Source organism: Theobroma umbraticum, unplaced genomic scaffold (genome assembly GCF_002168275.2).
Source record: "Theobroma umbraticum cultivar Fairchild unplaced genomic scaffold, ASM216827v3 scaffold_147.0, whole genome shotgun sequence".
NCBI classification, from domain to species: domain Eukaryota; kingdom Viridiplantae; phylum Streptophyta; class Magnoliopsida; order Malvales; family Malvaceae; genus Theobroma; species Theobroma umbraticum.
In genome coordinates, this window is record NW_018397259.1 from 4142402 (window position 1) to 4159514 (window position 17113).

The 17113-nt window shown below is 33.2% G+C and overlaps 2 protein-coding genes across 3 annotated transcripts; one reads left to right on the top strand and one right to left on the bottom strand.

The window, feature by feature from the left end:
- Positions 1-1751: 1751 nt before the first annotated feature.
- LOC110415765 (26S proteasome non-ATPase regulatory subunit 12 homolog A) lies at positions 1752-8164 on the bottom strand. Of its 2 annotated transcripts, XM_021427469.2 has the most exons (12): positions 7974-8164; positions 7681-7878; positions 5454-5561; positions 5260-5364; positions 5116-5172; positions 4810-5006; positions 3108-3207; positions 2924-3036; positions 2662-2815; positions 2499-2576; positions 2079-2323; positions 1752-1969 (listed from the first exon to the last, which is right to left on the bottom strand). In XM_021427469.2, exons 1-11 carry the CDS (start codon positions 7974-7976, stop codon positions 2105-2107), a joined length of 1332 nt encoding a protein of 443 aa, XP_021283144.1. In that variant the 5' UTR covers positions 7977-8164; the 3' UTR covers positions 1752-1969; positions 2079-2104. The 2 variants fall into 2 exon arrangements, with proteins under 2 accessions (XP_021283144.1, XP_021283143.1); XM_021427468.2 differs by having other exon boundaries at positions 1752-2323.
- A 6263-nt stretch (positions 8165-14427) lies between these two features.
- Positions 14428-16638, top strand: LOC110415203 (oxoglutarate-dependent flavonoid 7-O-demethylase 1-like). Its single transcript, XM_021426775.2, has 4 exons — positions 14428-14802; positions 15169-15410; positions 15530-15854; positions 16006-16638. Exons 1-4 carry the CDS (start codon positions 14548-14550, stop codon positions 16270-16272), a joined length of 1089 nt encoding a protein of 362 aa, XP_021282450.1. The 5' UTR covers positions 14428-14547; the 3' UTR covers positions 16273-16638.
- The last annotated feature ends 475 nt before the right edge of the window (positions 16639-17113 follow it).

Genomic DNA, 17113 nt, shown 5'->3' on the forward strand with positions numbered 1-17113 from the left:
AATCCCATTAAAAAAACATCAGTAAAGAACCAGTGATTTGTGGGCTATACCTGGACACAAAAAGCAGGTATATTCACCAAATCATACTCATAGCTACCCACAAAAACCTATTATACAAAAATCAGACAACTATACACCTCTCATGACTGATACATACACAATCCTGTCTATACAAAACACATCAAATCATGGCAGCAGAACAAAATAGAACCCGACCCTTCCTACCCTTAGTGACCCACAAAAGCTCATCCTTTGATTTGATGGGGAAAAATTATTCTCCGAATGTAAATTAAGCACCGCCTAGAACCTGTCTGCATAATCAGTACTGCCCTCACTCATTAGGATGACTCCCAAGTGATTACAGACTTAATTTGTTTGTTTAAGACGAATGAGAATGTGTTTTTGATTTGGTATCCCCAATTCTTTGTTTTGATTGTCATTCTAAGTCTAAACCTGCAAGTGACAGCTAGCTTATCCAACTGTCCATGGATTTTTGGAAAGCAACTCACCCTGAATGTATTTTTTTAGTTGTTTATTGGCATTTTGTGTCTAACTTTGTTGCTTTCAGTACCTAATTTTAATTTTGTTAGGATTTTTTTTTTTTGACATTTCATTCCTTGAAAATTTTCAAACTAAATTGACAAAAAAATCATGTATATATATGTGTCTCTGTTAATTAGTTGTATGTTCTGATTTAAGTACGTTTAATTAGTTTTTTTCTTTTGTCTATGTTAGCTAGTATTAATTTATTTATATTTAAATTATTTATATATTTAATAATTAAAGATAAAATATATAAATTTTAATATTGTACTTTATAAAGATAAAAGTGACAAACTTTCTATTCTTTTAGTCTATAATCAAATCAACCAAACACATTCGATTTTTGATCAATTTGATTTATCTTTAAATTGAAATGATACAGTCGATTTTTCAAAAAAAAAAATTAATTTTATTCAATTTTCAATTATGACACACTGAATCAACTGAATTAATCATTTACTCATCCTTACAAAATCATATCTATATTCTATCCCATTTCAGTTTTCAAATTTTCATTTCTAATTCCCTAAAGCAACAAAACGGAATTAGTGCAACATGGAAAGGGTTGAAACCCAATTGGTTACTTGCTTGTGTTTTCCCTGGGAGATCAAGTAGAAATTTTCTCTTAAGTTGTGCAGACATAGTAATATTTAATTAGTTTATTCAACTGAAAAGTAAGGCGCAAAGAACACCATTTTTACCATTGATACAATTATTTAAGATAGTAGAAAATAAACAATTGAAGGAGAATAGATGGCTAATTTTTTTTTTCTGGATAGAGCGAAAAAAGAAGCCTCTAACCAAGACGAAAGCAAGACGACAAGATATCAGTATTTCATATGCACCCTGCTGAAGGGGAATTTAATTTCCTTACTAGTTATCTGGCAGTGAACTGGTAAATTCTATATGAATCCATCTCTTGGTCAATGATACATTCACCTTACTTAGGTCATTATTGCACCATAAGCTTCTTTATATTTGACTGGAGGATGCTTGCTTCCTTAGCTGATTGCGAGAGAGACCCACTTTAAAACTATAATTTTCTAGTATTTTTCAGCTACATTTCAACATAGTTTTGGGAGAGTGTTTATTTTCAATACTACTTGACCGAAAGTGAATTATGATCAAAACCTATAGAGATAAGTCATATATAATTGGAAAAAAGGCAATACTTCTGGAAATAAAAAAAAAAGGACCAGTGAACCATGTGAAAGAACCGAAAATGTAAATAATGAAGAATACAAACAAGTGAACTCGATTGTTTTCCTGCCACTGCTATGGAAACAGCACCATTTAGGTTTTCTATAATTACTATCTAACATCCAGTCACAGAAACGTCTGACAACTTTCACAAAAAAAAAAAAAGCCTATTGAGTGAAGGGATGCAACAACTTGCATTCAAAAACACAGTTCAACTTGGCCAAACCTGCAGAATATGATTATATCATTTCGCAGAAATGTTAAATTTGAGATTGTGGCATTTGTATGCCAACATAAAAGAAATGAAGTAAACTGAGACAAAGACAGGCCACTACCTACAATTCTTTTTCTCTTCATTTTTTCATACTTTTAGAGCAGCTTTGTGAACCATGGTTTCCTTGTGTATTTGATGGCAACTCTTCTCAACAAGGTCCAGAAGTTTTTCCAAGTTCACGGACCACGAGTTGAGAATTTCGTTGCTATCCTTTGCTACCTGGAAACAGACTATTCCCATTGGTCGGTCAATCTTAGCCACCAGTGCCTTGGACACAACCATTTCAGAAAGATGCTTCTCAGCTTCCTGCATTGCAGGGAATCAGTTCATTAATAATGATGGAAACAGCATGGTAGGATGAGAATCATTGTTGTTTCACATTTCAAATAAAGGCCTACTTAACTACCGACAAGATTTCTCATGAATAGAGAGAGAAGTGAAAGAAAAAAAAAAAAAAAAAAAAAAGCACAAGTAAGCAAACCTGGATAGTGAGACACAACAACTCTGCAAGTCTCTTCAAGGTAATCCTTGAGTAGTACTTTGAAACAACAAGGATATTCTGAAAAGCATCAACAAATTGCCAGTAAGAAACAGATGAATTAATAACTGACAAAAATCATATCACAGGAGTGTGGCGAATTTACATGCTCAATAATTCTCTGTCTTAAATCTTCAGCAGCTTTGTCAGCCAAAGAGCCTCCAAGCATGTTCTTCTCATTCTCAAACTCATCCCTATAAGAATCCCAAAGGGATGTCCACTGGATAACCTCCATTGTAACTAACTGTTTCAATAGCAACCTTTGACAGAAAATTAAACAAATACAGTTATCAGATAACAAAACATTTGACAAACAACCTGCCTAGTGCTTGAAATACTCATGAATACTAAGTTCACCAAAGACATACTTAAACTTTGGAATCTCAGAAAGATTCTTATCCTCCAATGTGGAATTAAGAAGGCTTGACTGCATTGGATCATGTGGGGCCAGGATTAAGTACCAACAGATTTTTCTCAAGACCTGCAAGTAAAAATATATATGAGAACAGTTCAACAGAACTTGGTAAGGGTATAAATTGAGATGTGCTTTACCAGTATCCACTGGGATGGGTTTTCCCTGATGGACGGAATCTCGTATATTGCCTTATAGCAACGGCAAATTTCAAGGTAGTCATTGTTATGGAAGTAATACCTACAGAGAAAATGAAAACTCATTAGCAAGACAAATCCACCTACGTAGCAACGGAGAAGATGACATTCAAGTACTTTGCAGTCAGTTGGGTCTTTACGGTGAAATGGAGATGGTTAATATTTTCTAGTTAGTTGCTTAGTTACAATGGTAAAGACTATTCAATTACAAAAGCCAAAACAAACACAAGGATTCCCAGTCTTACATCCAATAACAGACAAATCCTTCTTTGCTTTCAAGACAAAGTTGGTTCTGCTCCTTAAATTTATCTCCAGAATATAGTTCCCAAGAAAGATATAGATCTCTAGCACAAAAACAATAGAAGATATTTTTTCCCTCATCTTGTAACATATGGATCATACCTTCCAGCATGCAACATATCTGAAATAAAAACTACAACACTCTTAACGGAAAGAAAACATTTCCCATACACTCTTTTACAGATATCATCTTTGAAAGAAATGCCACATTAAGCAATCTAACTTGAGGTCCCTTATGTTAGCAACTCATATCAGTTTGTGTGGGTCGATTCTGAATGAATATCCTTTTGTGCATATTTTTATCATCAAGATCCTTACAAGCTTTGGACAGGAGAGATTTCCAACACAACCAAACCACAAATTCCAATTAATCTAATCAAGCCAAGCTCAGGCTCTGTTCCTTATTTTATCTTCAGGGTTAAGTTTTCAAGTGAGATATAGATCTCTAGCCCAAAATAATAGAACTCATCTTGTAAAATAAGAACCAACCTTCCACCATCCAATATATCTGAAATAACAATCGTCTGAAAGAAAACATTCACATACACTCTTTTACAGAAACCATCTTTGAAAGAAATGCCACATTAAACAATCTAACTTGAGGCTCTTTCGAGCAGCAACTCATATCAGTTTGCGCAAACAGGTTCTCAATGAATGTCCTTTTGTATATCATTTATCATCAGGATCCTTACAAGCTTTAGAAGAAAGGTGCATGTGACTTAATTGAGATCCACTCATACATTCATCTTAAATGAAATATCAAATTTCCAACACAAGCACAAAATTCAAATTAATCTAATCAAACCAAGCTCGGGCTCAAGATAGATAAAACTTGTTTCCATCAACTTGGAGGTATGTTGAATATACGATAAGTCAACAATACGTAATAACCAAGTTGAGACTAGAGTTTCCACATAGCAATGTCCTTTTCCAAATCAAAAAACACAGATTTCCCAAACCCCACCTTCAATGCCCCTCTTCTTTAAAAGAGAAAAGAAGGGATCTTCACAGTAATGACCAAGTTGTGAGGTCATGTTCAGAAAGTATACATATTTTGATATTTGTGAGACTAGTTGGCCACAGATAATTTACATAAAAATGATGCCATTCCAAGAGAAGGATATAAATCGAATTCAAGTACCCCTAAACCTCATAATAGCACCCAAGCATTTGACTCATTGATTGGTGCATTATCCCTCTGCCTAAAGAGCAGTGTTCGAATCCCCCCTTCCCCAATTATTAAAAAATAAATAAAAACCTCATAATAATTATCAAAACTCATTACATGGTCACAAGAGAGTTAGAGAACAAACCATAGAAGTACGGAGAAAAGGCAGGCAAATACCTTATCATTAGTTCATAGTAGATTCGCTTTAACTCCAATAGTGATGGTATATCAGCAGGAGGCTCCTCTACAACATTATCACCTTCCTTGGGTTTCTTCTTTTCCTTTGAGGTATCAGCATCAAATACTCTAGGGCTAATCTTCCTTGAAAGAATTTGAGCACGAACATAATCCTGGCGATCTAAGCAGAGGCGAACCTGCAAAGGTTAATTATTGACAAGTTGACACAATTATTATTGGAATCTTAATCTAAAAGATCCAATATTTTTGAAAATAACGGCGGTGATAAAAATAAGTTGCCCACACCTGTTCTAGAATGAAGGCAATTTTCTCAGTTTTAGCCATTGCACCAAAAGTTTCAACCTGCAGTTCAAACCAGTCAAATATGAGCAAAAGGGTAAAAATGCAGAGATCCATAGAAGCAATCAACATATCATACAGGATACTTACTGCAACTTCCTGCATTAGATCTGCAGCTTCAGCAATAAGGCCTTGTTCTTCTTTAATCTTTGCAAGTTTCTTGATCAATCTCGCTCTCTCAATTTCAACATAAATCTACAGCAGGAAGAAGCTCATTAGACAAGACGTTACAACAATAAACAGTTTACATCAGATAACCACAAAACTTAACAGCACGTATTCACCTTTCCAGCAGACACACTGTTCAAGGTCTTAATGAGCTCTATACGGGTTTCAAGATCTGGTGTCTCATCAATGTATTGCATTGCTTGCTGAACCATCGCAGTTACTGCCTGCAGATAAATAAACAGCTAGATTAACAATCATAATATTGATAAAAAAATATAACCTTCTATGAATTGTTCTGACAGTAGGTAGAAATTTAAAAAGAAGAAATATTCAATTAAATGGCTTTAACAGTATGTCAACATTTCTTGCAAAACTATTTTATAATACAAAAAGGGAGAAAAGAATTTAGGTTTAGGAGGCAAAATACCGAGAATAAGACTTGAACTTTACTCAATTGTTCCATCAATTACATGATTCAATTTGGTTAAAGTAACGTTTTTTACCTAATAATTTCATTGTATCCTATGGTTCTAACGTAAATAGCAAAAACCATTAAAATAGAAAAGTTGTTCTGATTAACATAAGCAAGAATCATATAAATCTGAGGTCAATAATAACAGCAGCAACTATGAGGTAAACCTTAGAGGTTATAAAATGAAAATTTATTGGTTCAGATCTGTTTAATTGTGGAATATCATCACCACATCCATCCAAAGAGGTGCCAAATAAAAACATTTGCTTTGGGGCTTTACTAAATTGAAAAGAAAGGTAGAAGAGTTTTCTTTTTCCTTTTAAGACTCTGGGATTTTTGTTTGCATTGCTAGACGTGGCTAAACTGGAACTGCAAAGGAAATAATGAAAATGAGCAAATCATAGTAAGCTGCAGCCACTTTACAGACAGAAAATGTTGAGAAAAACACGTGATGAGTTCTAGGGTTGCTGTGGATGGAGTCTTTTGGTTAAACTATGGAATTGTTAGTTATGCCCTAAATCTTAGCATTTAGCCAAATTTCAATATTGCTTGGATAATGGTTAAAAAAAATCAAAACACAATTAGGTTAATCATATGGGCAACAAGGAGCAAACAATATCAAAATCATGATCCAAAAAGCAACATGCAAACCATACTATAAAAAGAAAGAAATTCAAATTAAGTCTTTTCTGCAATCGCATTGTTAGCAGATGCATACATATATCTACATACAACTATAGGTGGATCCTCAAAGCAACCAAGGTAAATGTAGCTATAGTAACATTCCATGGCACACAATAAGACACGATGTCTATTAATAGCGAGAGAAACTTAAATAGACCACCAATTAAATGTTTCTTGCGGTATAAAGTAAAAATAGGTTCTGTAACAGAGGTGTAATTTTATAGTGTGTTGAAACTAATCAGTTGTTAATCAAATTTACTAACAAATCTAACTAGATGACATGAACGAATTTACATCAGTTAACTGGAACATGCTAAGGTGGTATCATACTAATTATAAACTAATAAAGGCTGGATAAAACGAAAAACTCAAGTGGATTTAAGCACCAGAGCAAGCCCATAAATTTCCTTATTACCATTTATCGAAAACAAAAGTTTCCTTATTACCATAACTGTCCAATATAGATAAGCATAAATATATTTTCATCTCAATAGATTAGACAACAACAAGTGTACACTCAAGCTAACAAGCTGGGAGAGGAAATAAACAAGGAGAGATATGTGAGAATTGAACTGTTTATGAGTTATGATTATGAGTAACTGATAAAGAAATTGGTAGTCTCAATATATCACCAGCCACTAATAACAATTCTAATCATGTGTCCATCTGGAGGATATGAAGCGACAATTGCAATTGTCTTTTTTTGTTCAGCTTAACTCTACTTAATGATAAATTGTAAACATTTACTTGAGTTAGTAGCTCAGTCATCTACCGCAAAGAAGGCTCAGAAATATATAAGCGTTCTTCTCTTCCAATAAAGTGAGAGTCCTAAGCCCCTACCCACTATAATCAAAAGGCAACAAAAGTTTTCTTCAATCATGCAACAACAATGAACTTTAGCTAAATGTAACTTCAAAACGCCAAACATTTCGATAGACCCACCTATCAAATAGCAATTATAAATACCAAATGAAGCATTTAAAGCAACCAAATACCAAAAATTCCAAAAAGAAAATCCGAAAAATCCCTAAAAGTGGTCAGATTAGATGCACAACCGCATGCAAATAATCAAATTAGAATAAACTACAATCCCCAGTATCTTCCAAAAACCCCAAATGTCCAAATACAAAATGGGTTAAACCGATAAATGGAATTCAGTTTAGAGGAAACGTAAAAATCTTTGTCACCTGCTTTAGTTGACCTCGTTTCTTGGACAAATTAACGATCTGTTCATTTAGAGACTTCCAATCCTTAGCTTCGAAGCAAAGCTGCAAAATGTCGGTGACCGCTTTCTTGGTTTCAGCAACATCGCCGGCGAAACGCATCTGCTTCTCAACATTAAGCAACTGCTCGATCGCCGCCTCCAGGTTTCCTTTATTACCGTCCTGTATAATTCCCATATAAAAAAGCGGTAAGAATTCGAAGAAGTAGAAATGGAGATTTCAGATCTGAACAGAGAATAGAAAAAGTTAAGTCTTACCATAGCTCCAGATAGCAAAACCCTAGCTAAGAGAAAAATGAGAAGAGAAACAGAGAGTTCTCAGATTCGTTAAGTGTGGAATGAAGCCAAAAGGCAGAGGTTTCATAAGCCGGACCGCACAGACTTTGTTTAAACCGGGTTTTTTTTATTGCCTTTTTCTTTCTTTCTTTCTTTCTTGTGATAAAAGAAAGATAGCATATTTCAAAGAATAAAAACTTACAAATAAGGAGAGAGAGAGAGAGAGAGAGCAACTTTCTGATACTTACGGCTTTTAAATGAAAGAACGCCTTTATTTAGAGATTTAAACGAGTTATAATTAGATCATGATTTAAATAAATAAATGATAATATATTTAATTATTTTTATTTTAATTGTGTTTATATGATTAAAACGTGATTACTTTAAATTCAAATTTGTTCAATTTTATGTCATATTTGTGTTATGTTATAGTGCCATATACAAAATTATTAGCCAAATGAAGAATATGGGTGCCATATAAATATGTATGCTTATGCATTAGAACATGAGATGTGAAATGCAAACATGTGCACACTTGAGCTTGATCAAAATTAGTATTACTTGCGCATATTGAACATGAATAAAAAATGAATGTATGAATATATGCATGATAAGAGTGTGCATGCATTATAAAGAGAAATAGCCAGTAGTGGGATTTAGCTTGATTGAAATTAAATGTTCAAAGGATTGAGAAGGAATTAATTATGCTTAGATATGTATTTTGATGAGTTTAAAAGTATGTTTGATGATTAAATGATGTTAGATAAAACAGAAATGTTCTTGGCATTTGAGTTGTAAGTCTGAGTTCCAAGAATAATACTAGAAATCCTTGAGTTTATAATGTTAAGTTTTCAAGAATAATAAGCAGAATCCTTGGAATTATGATTTTAAGCTTCCAAGGATAAAAGGTAGAATTCTTGAATTTATGTTTCCAAAGTTTACACTTGATATCCTTGTGTTGTGATCATTAGTTTCCAAGGATAATATTCAATATCCTTGAGCTGTAGCTTCTAAAGGTTAAGACTCAATATGCTTGGTTTGTGATTCTAAGTTTCCAAAGATAATAAGTAATATTTTTGAGTTATGGTGTACATCATGGACAAACTTTGGAAAAGACTAAATTGAAAAGAAAAAAATATTGGAAGACTAAATTGAAAAGGAAGAAAATATTGAGGGACTAAATGGACAAAAATTAAAAGTTTGGGAGACCACATTAAAAATGAAAAATTTTAAAAACCAAATTGAAAAAAAATGAAAAAATTTGGAGGACCAAATTAAAAAGAAGTGAAAAGGTAGGGACTAATGAGCAATTAGCCCGATATATCCACCCTTGAGTAAAACATAAGAAAAATAAAGGGGAAACAGGGGGCTAAAACCTTGGGTTTCAAAGCAATATTGGTTTTTCACCCAATAACATTGGTTATTCCACCCATGTCATTTTTTTAAAGTTAGTTTTGAGGTTTTGTTTCTTCCAACTGAATGCATGTTGCTCCTCATGGATTTTAAGCTTCCAAATTGATGATTTGAAGCTTGGAAATCAGTAACCAAGGTGAGATTAAGCTTCCTTGGTACTTGAGTTTAAGATTGATCTGCTTTAATGCTGGATTTGTTATTGTTCCAGCAACTATTTTCTCCTTAAGCTTAAAAGTTTTGGAGGTTTTGATGGCTTTAAGCTAACTATTAAAGTAAAGATTTGATTTTTGGATGAGTAAGATACTTGAGGTTATTATTTAAGGTATGGAAAAAGAATTAAATGCTTAGCTAGTGTGCTGGAAATTTACAAATACATGTTTATAAATGCTAAGAAGCTTGAGGAATTTTATTTAAAGCTCTTATGAGTATTCAATTCAAAGATCAAAATGAATTCAGTCAAATAAGGTTTTCTAAGGGCAATTAAGCTAGAAATGACTTGATTAAAGACGAGTTTACTTGATTTAGCTCAATTTCAATTAAGTAAAAATGAAATCATGGTAGGAATTATTTGTAGCATCCTAAGCAGAAATCTAGTTAAAAAGTGATGAAAAATTAAGCATGTTAATAATTTTTATGCATTGGTATAATGCTAAATCGCATTTGGAGCACCAAGTCTTATAGTAAAAGGATTGATCAACTGTCCTAGCTTAGCTATGATTTAAGTAACCACCAGGTGAGTGGATATTGCATCTAAATGGTTTTGAAAAAGCATGAAATAAGATTTAAAAAATATAATGCCATGTAATGATGTTATTGAAAAAGTACATGGGAACAAACTGTTGTGAAATGAATTCTATGATAGTATGTGAACCCTAAGTTAGGGTGAATATTTATATACCTAAGTAAATGGGTTAAGATATGAGTAGATTATGAATGGATGCAATGTTTATGCTCATAAATATATGTTGACCTATGAATGGTTTGTGACTAAATGTAAACTGAGGGGCATGATAGTTGAGCTACATGTTACGTAGATATATATAATGATTTATGACTAGGTGCTATGCTATGTAGGCATTATGTTATGTTGTATAATGAGAATGTAATGTGATATTTTTGTTATGTTTTGTGATGCATAGCAATGGTTTTAGTGGGGCAAAGCAATACCATTGGAGTAAAGGGTCGGAGAACTTGAAATGTATTGCCTTGATAAGGCGAAGGAATACCACTAGAGATATTAAGGGTCAGAGTACTCAAATTGCATGGCGTCAGTGGAGCAAAGTAATACCACTGCGGTAAAAGGTCGGAGTACCCGAAATGTATTGCCTTGGTGGGGCGAAGGAATACCACAAGAGATATTAAGGGTTGGAGCACCCCATGTGCATTATGATCAAGTTTATGTATGCACTTCGATGTGATATTAATAATGATGTATAAGTTGCCTATGTTTAGTATGTTTTAAAGTTCTATGTACAGAATTGGGAAACCAATTAAGGAATGTAAATGGCAGGAAAGGTTATAAGTGCAAAAGATAAGTTTAAGAAAAGCTTAGATAGCCTTGAAATGGAAACTTGTGCATAAGATTCCACACGTTAAACTGAGGTATTGAGACAAATGAGGTAAGATTCAAAGCCTTTTAGGCAATCTGCCCGTTTACACTCTTATAGTCCCACAACGTATTATTTCAAATTCATATGTAAGTTGCGAGCTTAGTAAGGTGTCAGAGTTTATAAATGACACCAATGGGTGAGTTTAAGATAAATAAGTAAGTTTTATTGGGTGACAGCCTAAATGCATCATGGATTTGTACAAGAAAACGAACATATTTTCAAGAAAATGAGCATGGTTTATAAACCTTTTAGAGCTATTTTTTGTTTCCCTCTATATCCCTCACTGAGTAATAGTACTCACATTTTCAACTCTTTTGTTTTGTAGATTTGAAGTTACCTTAGATATAGACATGCAAGGGATTTACGTACATACTATGGTAGGCTTAATGACCAAGGTATTTGACAATATTTTCCGAACTTAAAAGTCATTCCGGTGGTAGTTGGTTATTAGTCATGCAATGTAATTGGCCGAGTGGCCTTATATGTACCAATGTATGTGGGTTATGGGACATAATACAATTGCCTAATATATAATGATGTAGCCATGTGTTGGCAAATAATGGGCAAGCTATTTACCCCATGTATGAGTACATGGTGCATGTCACAGCACAAGGTTGTGCCTTATGTGAATACTTAGGGTAAGTAATATGGCCACAGGATGACAGACTGACATGTCGATTGTAGGTAATTGTAGATGTGTTGCACAATGCAGTGCTTTGTGTACATAAGTAAAAAGATAATGATGTCAAGTATGACTTATGATAGCATTGAGTGTTCCAATGATAAATTAAATGATCATGAAAGATAATGAGGTTTACGTGGGCTTGATGGATTACCTCCATCAAGTTCTCGTGTAGATTGCAGCCTAGGACAAGGTTGTGTCAAATGCCATGAAGGAAAGGAAAAAGGGCTTAATTTGCCATGTCAACAAAATATTACATGTCAATGTCCTATCATTACGATGTTAACATTGTTGACGGATTTTGTTTAGTTGTAATATCTAGGCATAATACTCAAAAAAAAATTTAAAATTATTTAAAAATATTCAAATAAGTTTTTATTATTCTACTACATTCAATTAAGCTTTATACTTTTATTTTCAATCAAATAAATTCTTATAATTAACGATTAATTAATTACAATTTATTAAGATATCATTTGTCATTTTAAACCTACATGGTACTGATGTAGAATGTGAAAAATTTTACATAGTCATGTCATTATGTTATATCAGTATGTTACGCCTTTATCAATTATGACATGTTAAGCTATAATGTTAACGTTACGTGACATAGAATGATAAGTGATATTTTGATTAAGTTAATCATTAATTATAAAAGTCTATTTGATTCAAAATAAAAGTAAAAGAAATTATTTGGTTCAAAATAAAAGTATAAGAGATTAATTGAACGTAATAAAAATATAAGAGCTCATTTGGCTCAAAATAAAAATATAAGAGTTTGGTTGAAGGTAATAAAAAAATAAAAGTTTATTTGAATTTTTTAAATAGTTTAGGGACTTTTTTAGATATTATGCCTATTATCTATTATTCTTGATTTGTCACAAATTTAAAAATACAAGGATCAAATTGCTAAAAGTTGAAATAGATGTACTAAAATGCACATTTAAGCTAGTACATGAACTTCGCATAAACTTATACAAATTTGAGTCCGGATTGTTTTGTATCATGTAATAAATGAAGTAGTTATGGTATCTTGCATATTGCAGGGGCAAAATGATAATTAAATATTGCTTTTATAAAAAGTCCGATTAACTAGTGTTTATTGATAAAGTCTTAAGTTAATTAAAATATAATTTTTACCAAATTTAAAAGGAATAAAACATTAATTACAATTTTTTCTTCATAAATATCTCTCTAACTAGCATCCGTGGACATCTATTAACATTATCTTTTAAAGATAGTGAAGATTACAATAAATGTATAATGGTAAACTTAGAAGTAAATAATGAGTTTCTAGACACAAATTGTAAAATTTATTGAAAAGTTTTTTACTTAAATCAAATGAATATACATTATTTATTTAATTAAACTGAAAGTGGAATACTTGTTGGAAACAATATTTACCAACATTTGCATCTATTATCGAGTTGGCTTCATCTCCCTCTTAGAAATTTCATTTTTTTAGCCCGTTTATTTATTTTTAAAAGAAGATATGAGAGGTTAGTCAAATTATTTTGAATTCACATTTTTAATTTAAATGACATAATAAATAATAAAAAAAATATATTTATATTTTTAAAATTTATTTTAATTTCTTTTAACGTGAAATTCGTGACAAAACTCCAATGAAGAAAACCCAATTAACAAAGACCTTTGCTTGTATCCTTGTCCAAGCCTAGCCTCCAACCTGGTCCATTACTTATTACCACATGCCCCACCTTTGGTTGCAGCCGACGGTCTGCCCCATTTGCTTTTACCTGCTACGCTCTTTTCTTTCATGCCTTTTGACCAAATTTGTAGCATGATCCACTTTACCTCTTCAGCCACAGCTTATCAACGCTTTCTCTTTGTTTGCATAGGGAGTCAGTTCACCCACGTCACAATCTTCATCTCCTGGCCACTCCCATGAGTAAGATGAAGCTTCTATTCTACACAACCACGCTTTCATTGGTTGTTCAACCGGCACTGCCAATAGCAAGCAATTGCTTCAATTCAAGGTTTAATTGACAATGAAAGATGAGAGTAAAACTTAAAATTCTTTTCTTTTCAGCCTACCCTATCTTAAGCCACTGGATTCTAGTAAGTGCCAACATGTATTTGTTTTGTGGAGACTTTTCGTCATTGATGACAACTTCACATAGAAAAATAATTAAAGTCGTGGGCAGATCAATACATAAAAAAAACGTGACAATTTCAGATCTTATGTAACAACTTTGTGACTAATAAAATGCATGTACTTTGACAATTTAAGCACGTTTTTTAACTGTAGCATAATATATATATATATATATATGGATGCTTTAAGTAACACGTAATGGATTTTTTCATCAATTATACTTAAATAAATAATATTATAAGAAAATATTTTATGTTTATATCTTCGTCACTTTCAATGCATTATATATGCTGTTTTATATGAATTTATGACCATAAATATGCATTTATGTACAGATCGAATAAACAAATCTTGGATGGTTTCTCAAATGATATTAAAAAACTTGGGTTACTGTGATAATTAGTATAGGATGCTTCAAAATTTTGCTTAATATATAATTATGCATGTGCAGTAGGTACGGACCATCTGAATTATATGAATTTGCTTTGATGTAGCATTGAAATTTTGTCTAATATTAGAATATGTAATTAGGGTTTGGTCAACTCAACCCCTTTTAGTACCTAGTATTGAATTTGCTAGTACGATCTGCTTGTTACCCGTTCTTCTAAATCTGAAATTTCTCTTATCATAAAAACATATTAAAGCTTTATTTTCTTGGCTGATCCCAATTTTTTTTTTAACCTATAAATACTCCCCAATAGGCTATGTGTAGAGGCACTTTCAGCATTTAGCAATATGGCATTATCAAACCCAAAAGATTTCGGCAGCTCTCCTTCAATGGTTAGTGTTCAAGAGCTCGCAAAAGGGCCAACAATCACTATCCCACAACAATTTGTTCGTTTAGATCAAGAACCCCTGTCCTTCTCTTTCACTGCTCCTTCGCCACCAATCCCAACCATTGACATGGCTCGTTTGGTTTCTGGAGATGATGACAGAGACCTCGAACTCGAGAAATTGCACTCAACTTGCAAAGACTGGGGTATCTTCCAGGTTCTTCTCAATTCACCCTTTAGCAACTTATCTAATCAAATGTAAACATGCATGAAAAAGAGGAAAAGCTAATTAATTACTTCCAAACTCCATTTAAGAGTTAGGATCTTTGATTTTTTTTTTTGAATTTTTTGACCAGGTGCATAATTAAGTTTCCTTTTCATGTTTACCATATGAAGTTCGTTTATACTAAATACATATAAAAGATTAATTTTCGATATAATCATATGGAAATATATGTTAATTACAACATACAAATACGGGTAATAGAGCTACAAGTAATTTATTTTAGAAGAAATTTTTTTTTTAAAAAATAGCACAACAGAGTATGTGAGAAAAATATATTCATAGTTAGTGGTTTTGCAGTTGGTGAACCATGGAGTTAGCTCTTCACTGTTGGACAAACTGAAACATAAGGTGGAAGAATTTTATAGGCTTCCCCTGGAAGCAAAAATGAAATACAAGATGATGCCAGGGGAGTGGGAAGGGTATGGATGCAGAAGCAGAGAAGGAGGAAAACTGGACTGGGTTGACAGTTTGAATATAATTACTAACCCTGTCCACAGACGCAAGCCTCATCTCTTCCCGGAGCTCCCTTCATCCCTAAGGTAATTCTCTCTGTCTGTCTCTCTTTTATTGAATCTGATAAAAAAAAATCCTCTTTTAATATGATAGAGTTTATACTCTCTTCTCATAAATTGACCTTTTAATACATAATCTCATCCAGAAACACCTTGGAGTCTTACTTATCGGAACTCCAAAAGATTGCCTCAAAACTTCTTGGTTCAATGGCAAAAGCTTTGGGAATTGATGTAAAGGAGATGATGGAGTTTTCTGATGATGGGATGCAAGCAGTTAGATTGGCATATTATCCGCCTTGTCCAAAACCAGAACTGGTGATGGGCCTTTTTCCTCACTCAGATATAACCCTTATCAACATCTTGCACCAAGTTAATGGAGTAGATGGCCTTCAGATTAAGAAAGATGGACTTTGGTTTCCTCTCAACATCAACCCTGATGCCTTTGTAGTGAATGTAGGAGACATTTTGCAGGTTTGTCTCTCTTCTATAAATTCTAATACATACATACATATATATATATGTATAAGTGGATTAAATAATAAGAATCCCTAGCTATAAGTGTCATTTTCGAACCCTTTTTTTCTTTGATCTTAATTGTCTTAAAAAAATTGTGTTGATACAGATATTTAGCAACGGGGTTTATCACAGCATTGAGCACAAGGTTTCTGCGAATGCAGAGAAGGAAAGATTCTCCATTACCCTCTCCATCAATCCCAAACCTGGGGCTGACGTTGGGCCTGCACCTAGTCTGATAAATCCAGATAGCCCTCCATTATTTAGAAAGGTGGGGCTGGAGCAATACTTCAAAGATTACTTTTCTCGTAAGCCCAGTGGAAAAGCATATCTGGACCATATGAGGATTCAAAATGGACAAGACAACTCGGCTTGATATTCAAAACTCCATGCTTACATACACACGTTTGCATGCTGATACGGTTATGGTTTGGTAATAAGATTTGGCATTGCAATTGGTGCTGCGTCTGATGACAATTGCAAAACGAAACATCATAAAAATAGCAATAAAAAAATCTCAATTGCGGTGAGTTTGTTCTCTATCGCATTTGCAGCTTTGTGTAGTGTGAATATAAATGTAGCTTGTTTGTATCTAAGACGACAGCTTAGCTGCCTGTATAAGGTTTCTACCAGAAAAATAAGTTGGGTCTCAATAATTAATGGCTTGTTTGATCATGTCTTGCGCTGTACTCTGTATTAAACTTTATTGAAATCAATCGAAAGAGTGAGTTTTATTCTTAAAGTTTTATGGCGTTTCTGCTATTGAGTTCTTCAAGTGATAAGAATGGTATAGATTTTGATAGAACTTCTAGATTTGGGACTGTATCAAACAAAAGTTTATTCTCAGTGGCCCTCGACTCTATTTCAATCCAAAGGATCCCAAAACGCAACGATTAATTAGAAGATGAAGATGAAAAGCAGACAGGGTTGAAGTCATTCGTACAGGAGCGATGATTCCTGTCTATGGCTCGCATCGTCCGTCAATGCCAACCACACCTTCTTCTTGAATCCTGGTCAATACAAACTTCCACTGTCCTAAGCCCAAACCACGAAGTTCTGTCTTTTGTTTCCCACTCCCATTCTCTTTGCATTTGAAGCTAAGGCATTGTAGAAATGTTAGCAGCGCTGTAATAAGAGGCCAAATGGTTAAGAAATAAAACCAAGAGATTGGACCAATTGATAAAAATTTTCTCAATAATATTGAAATTATTTTATTT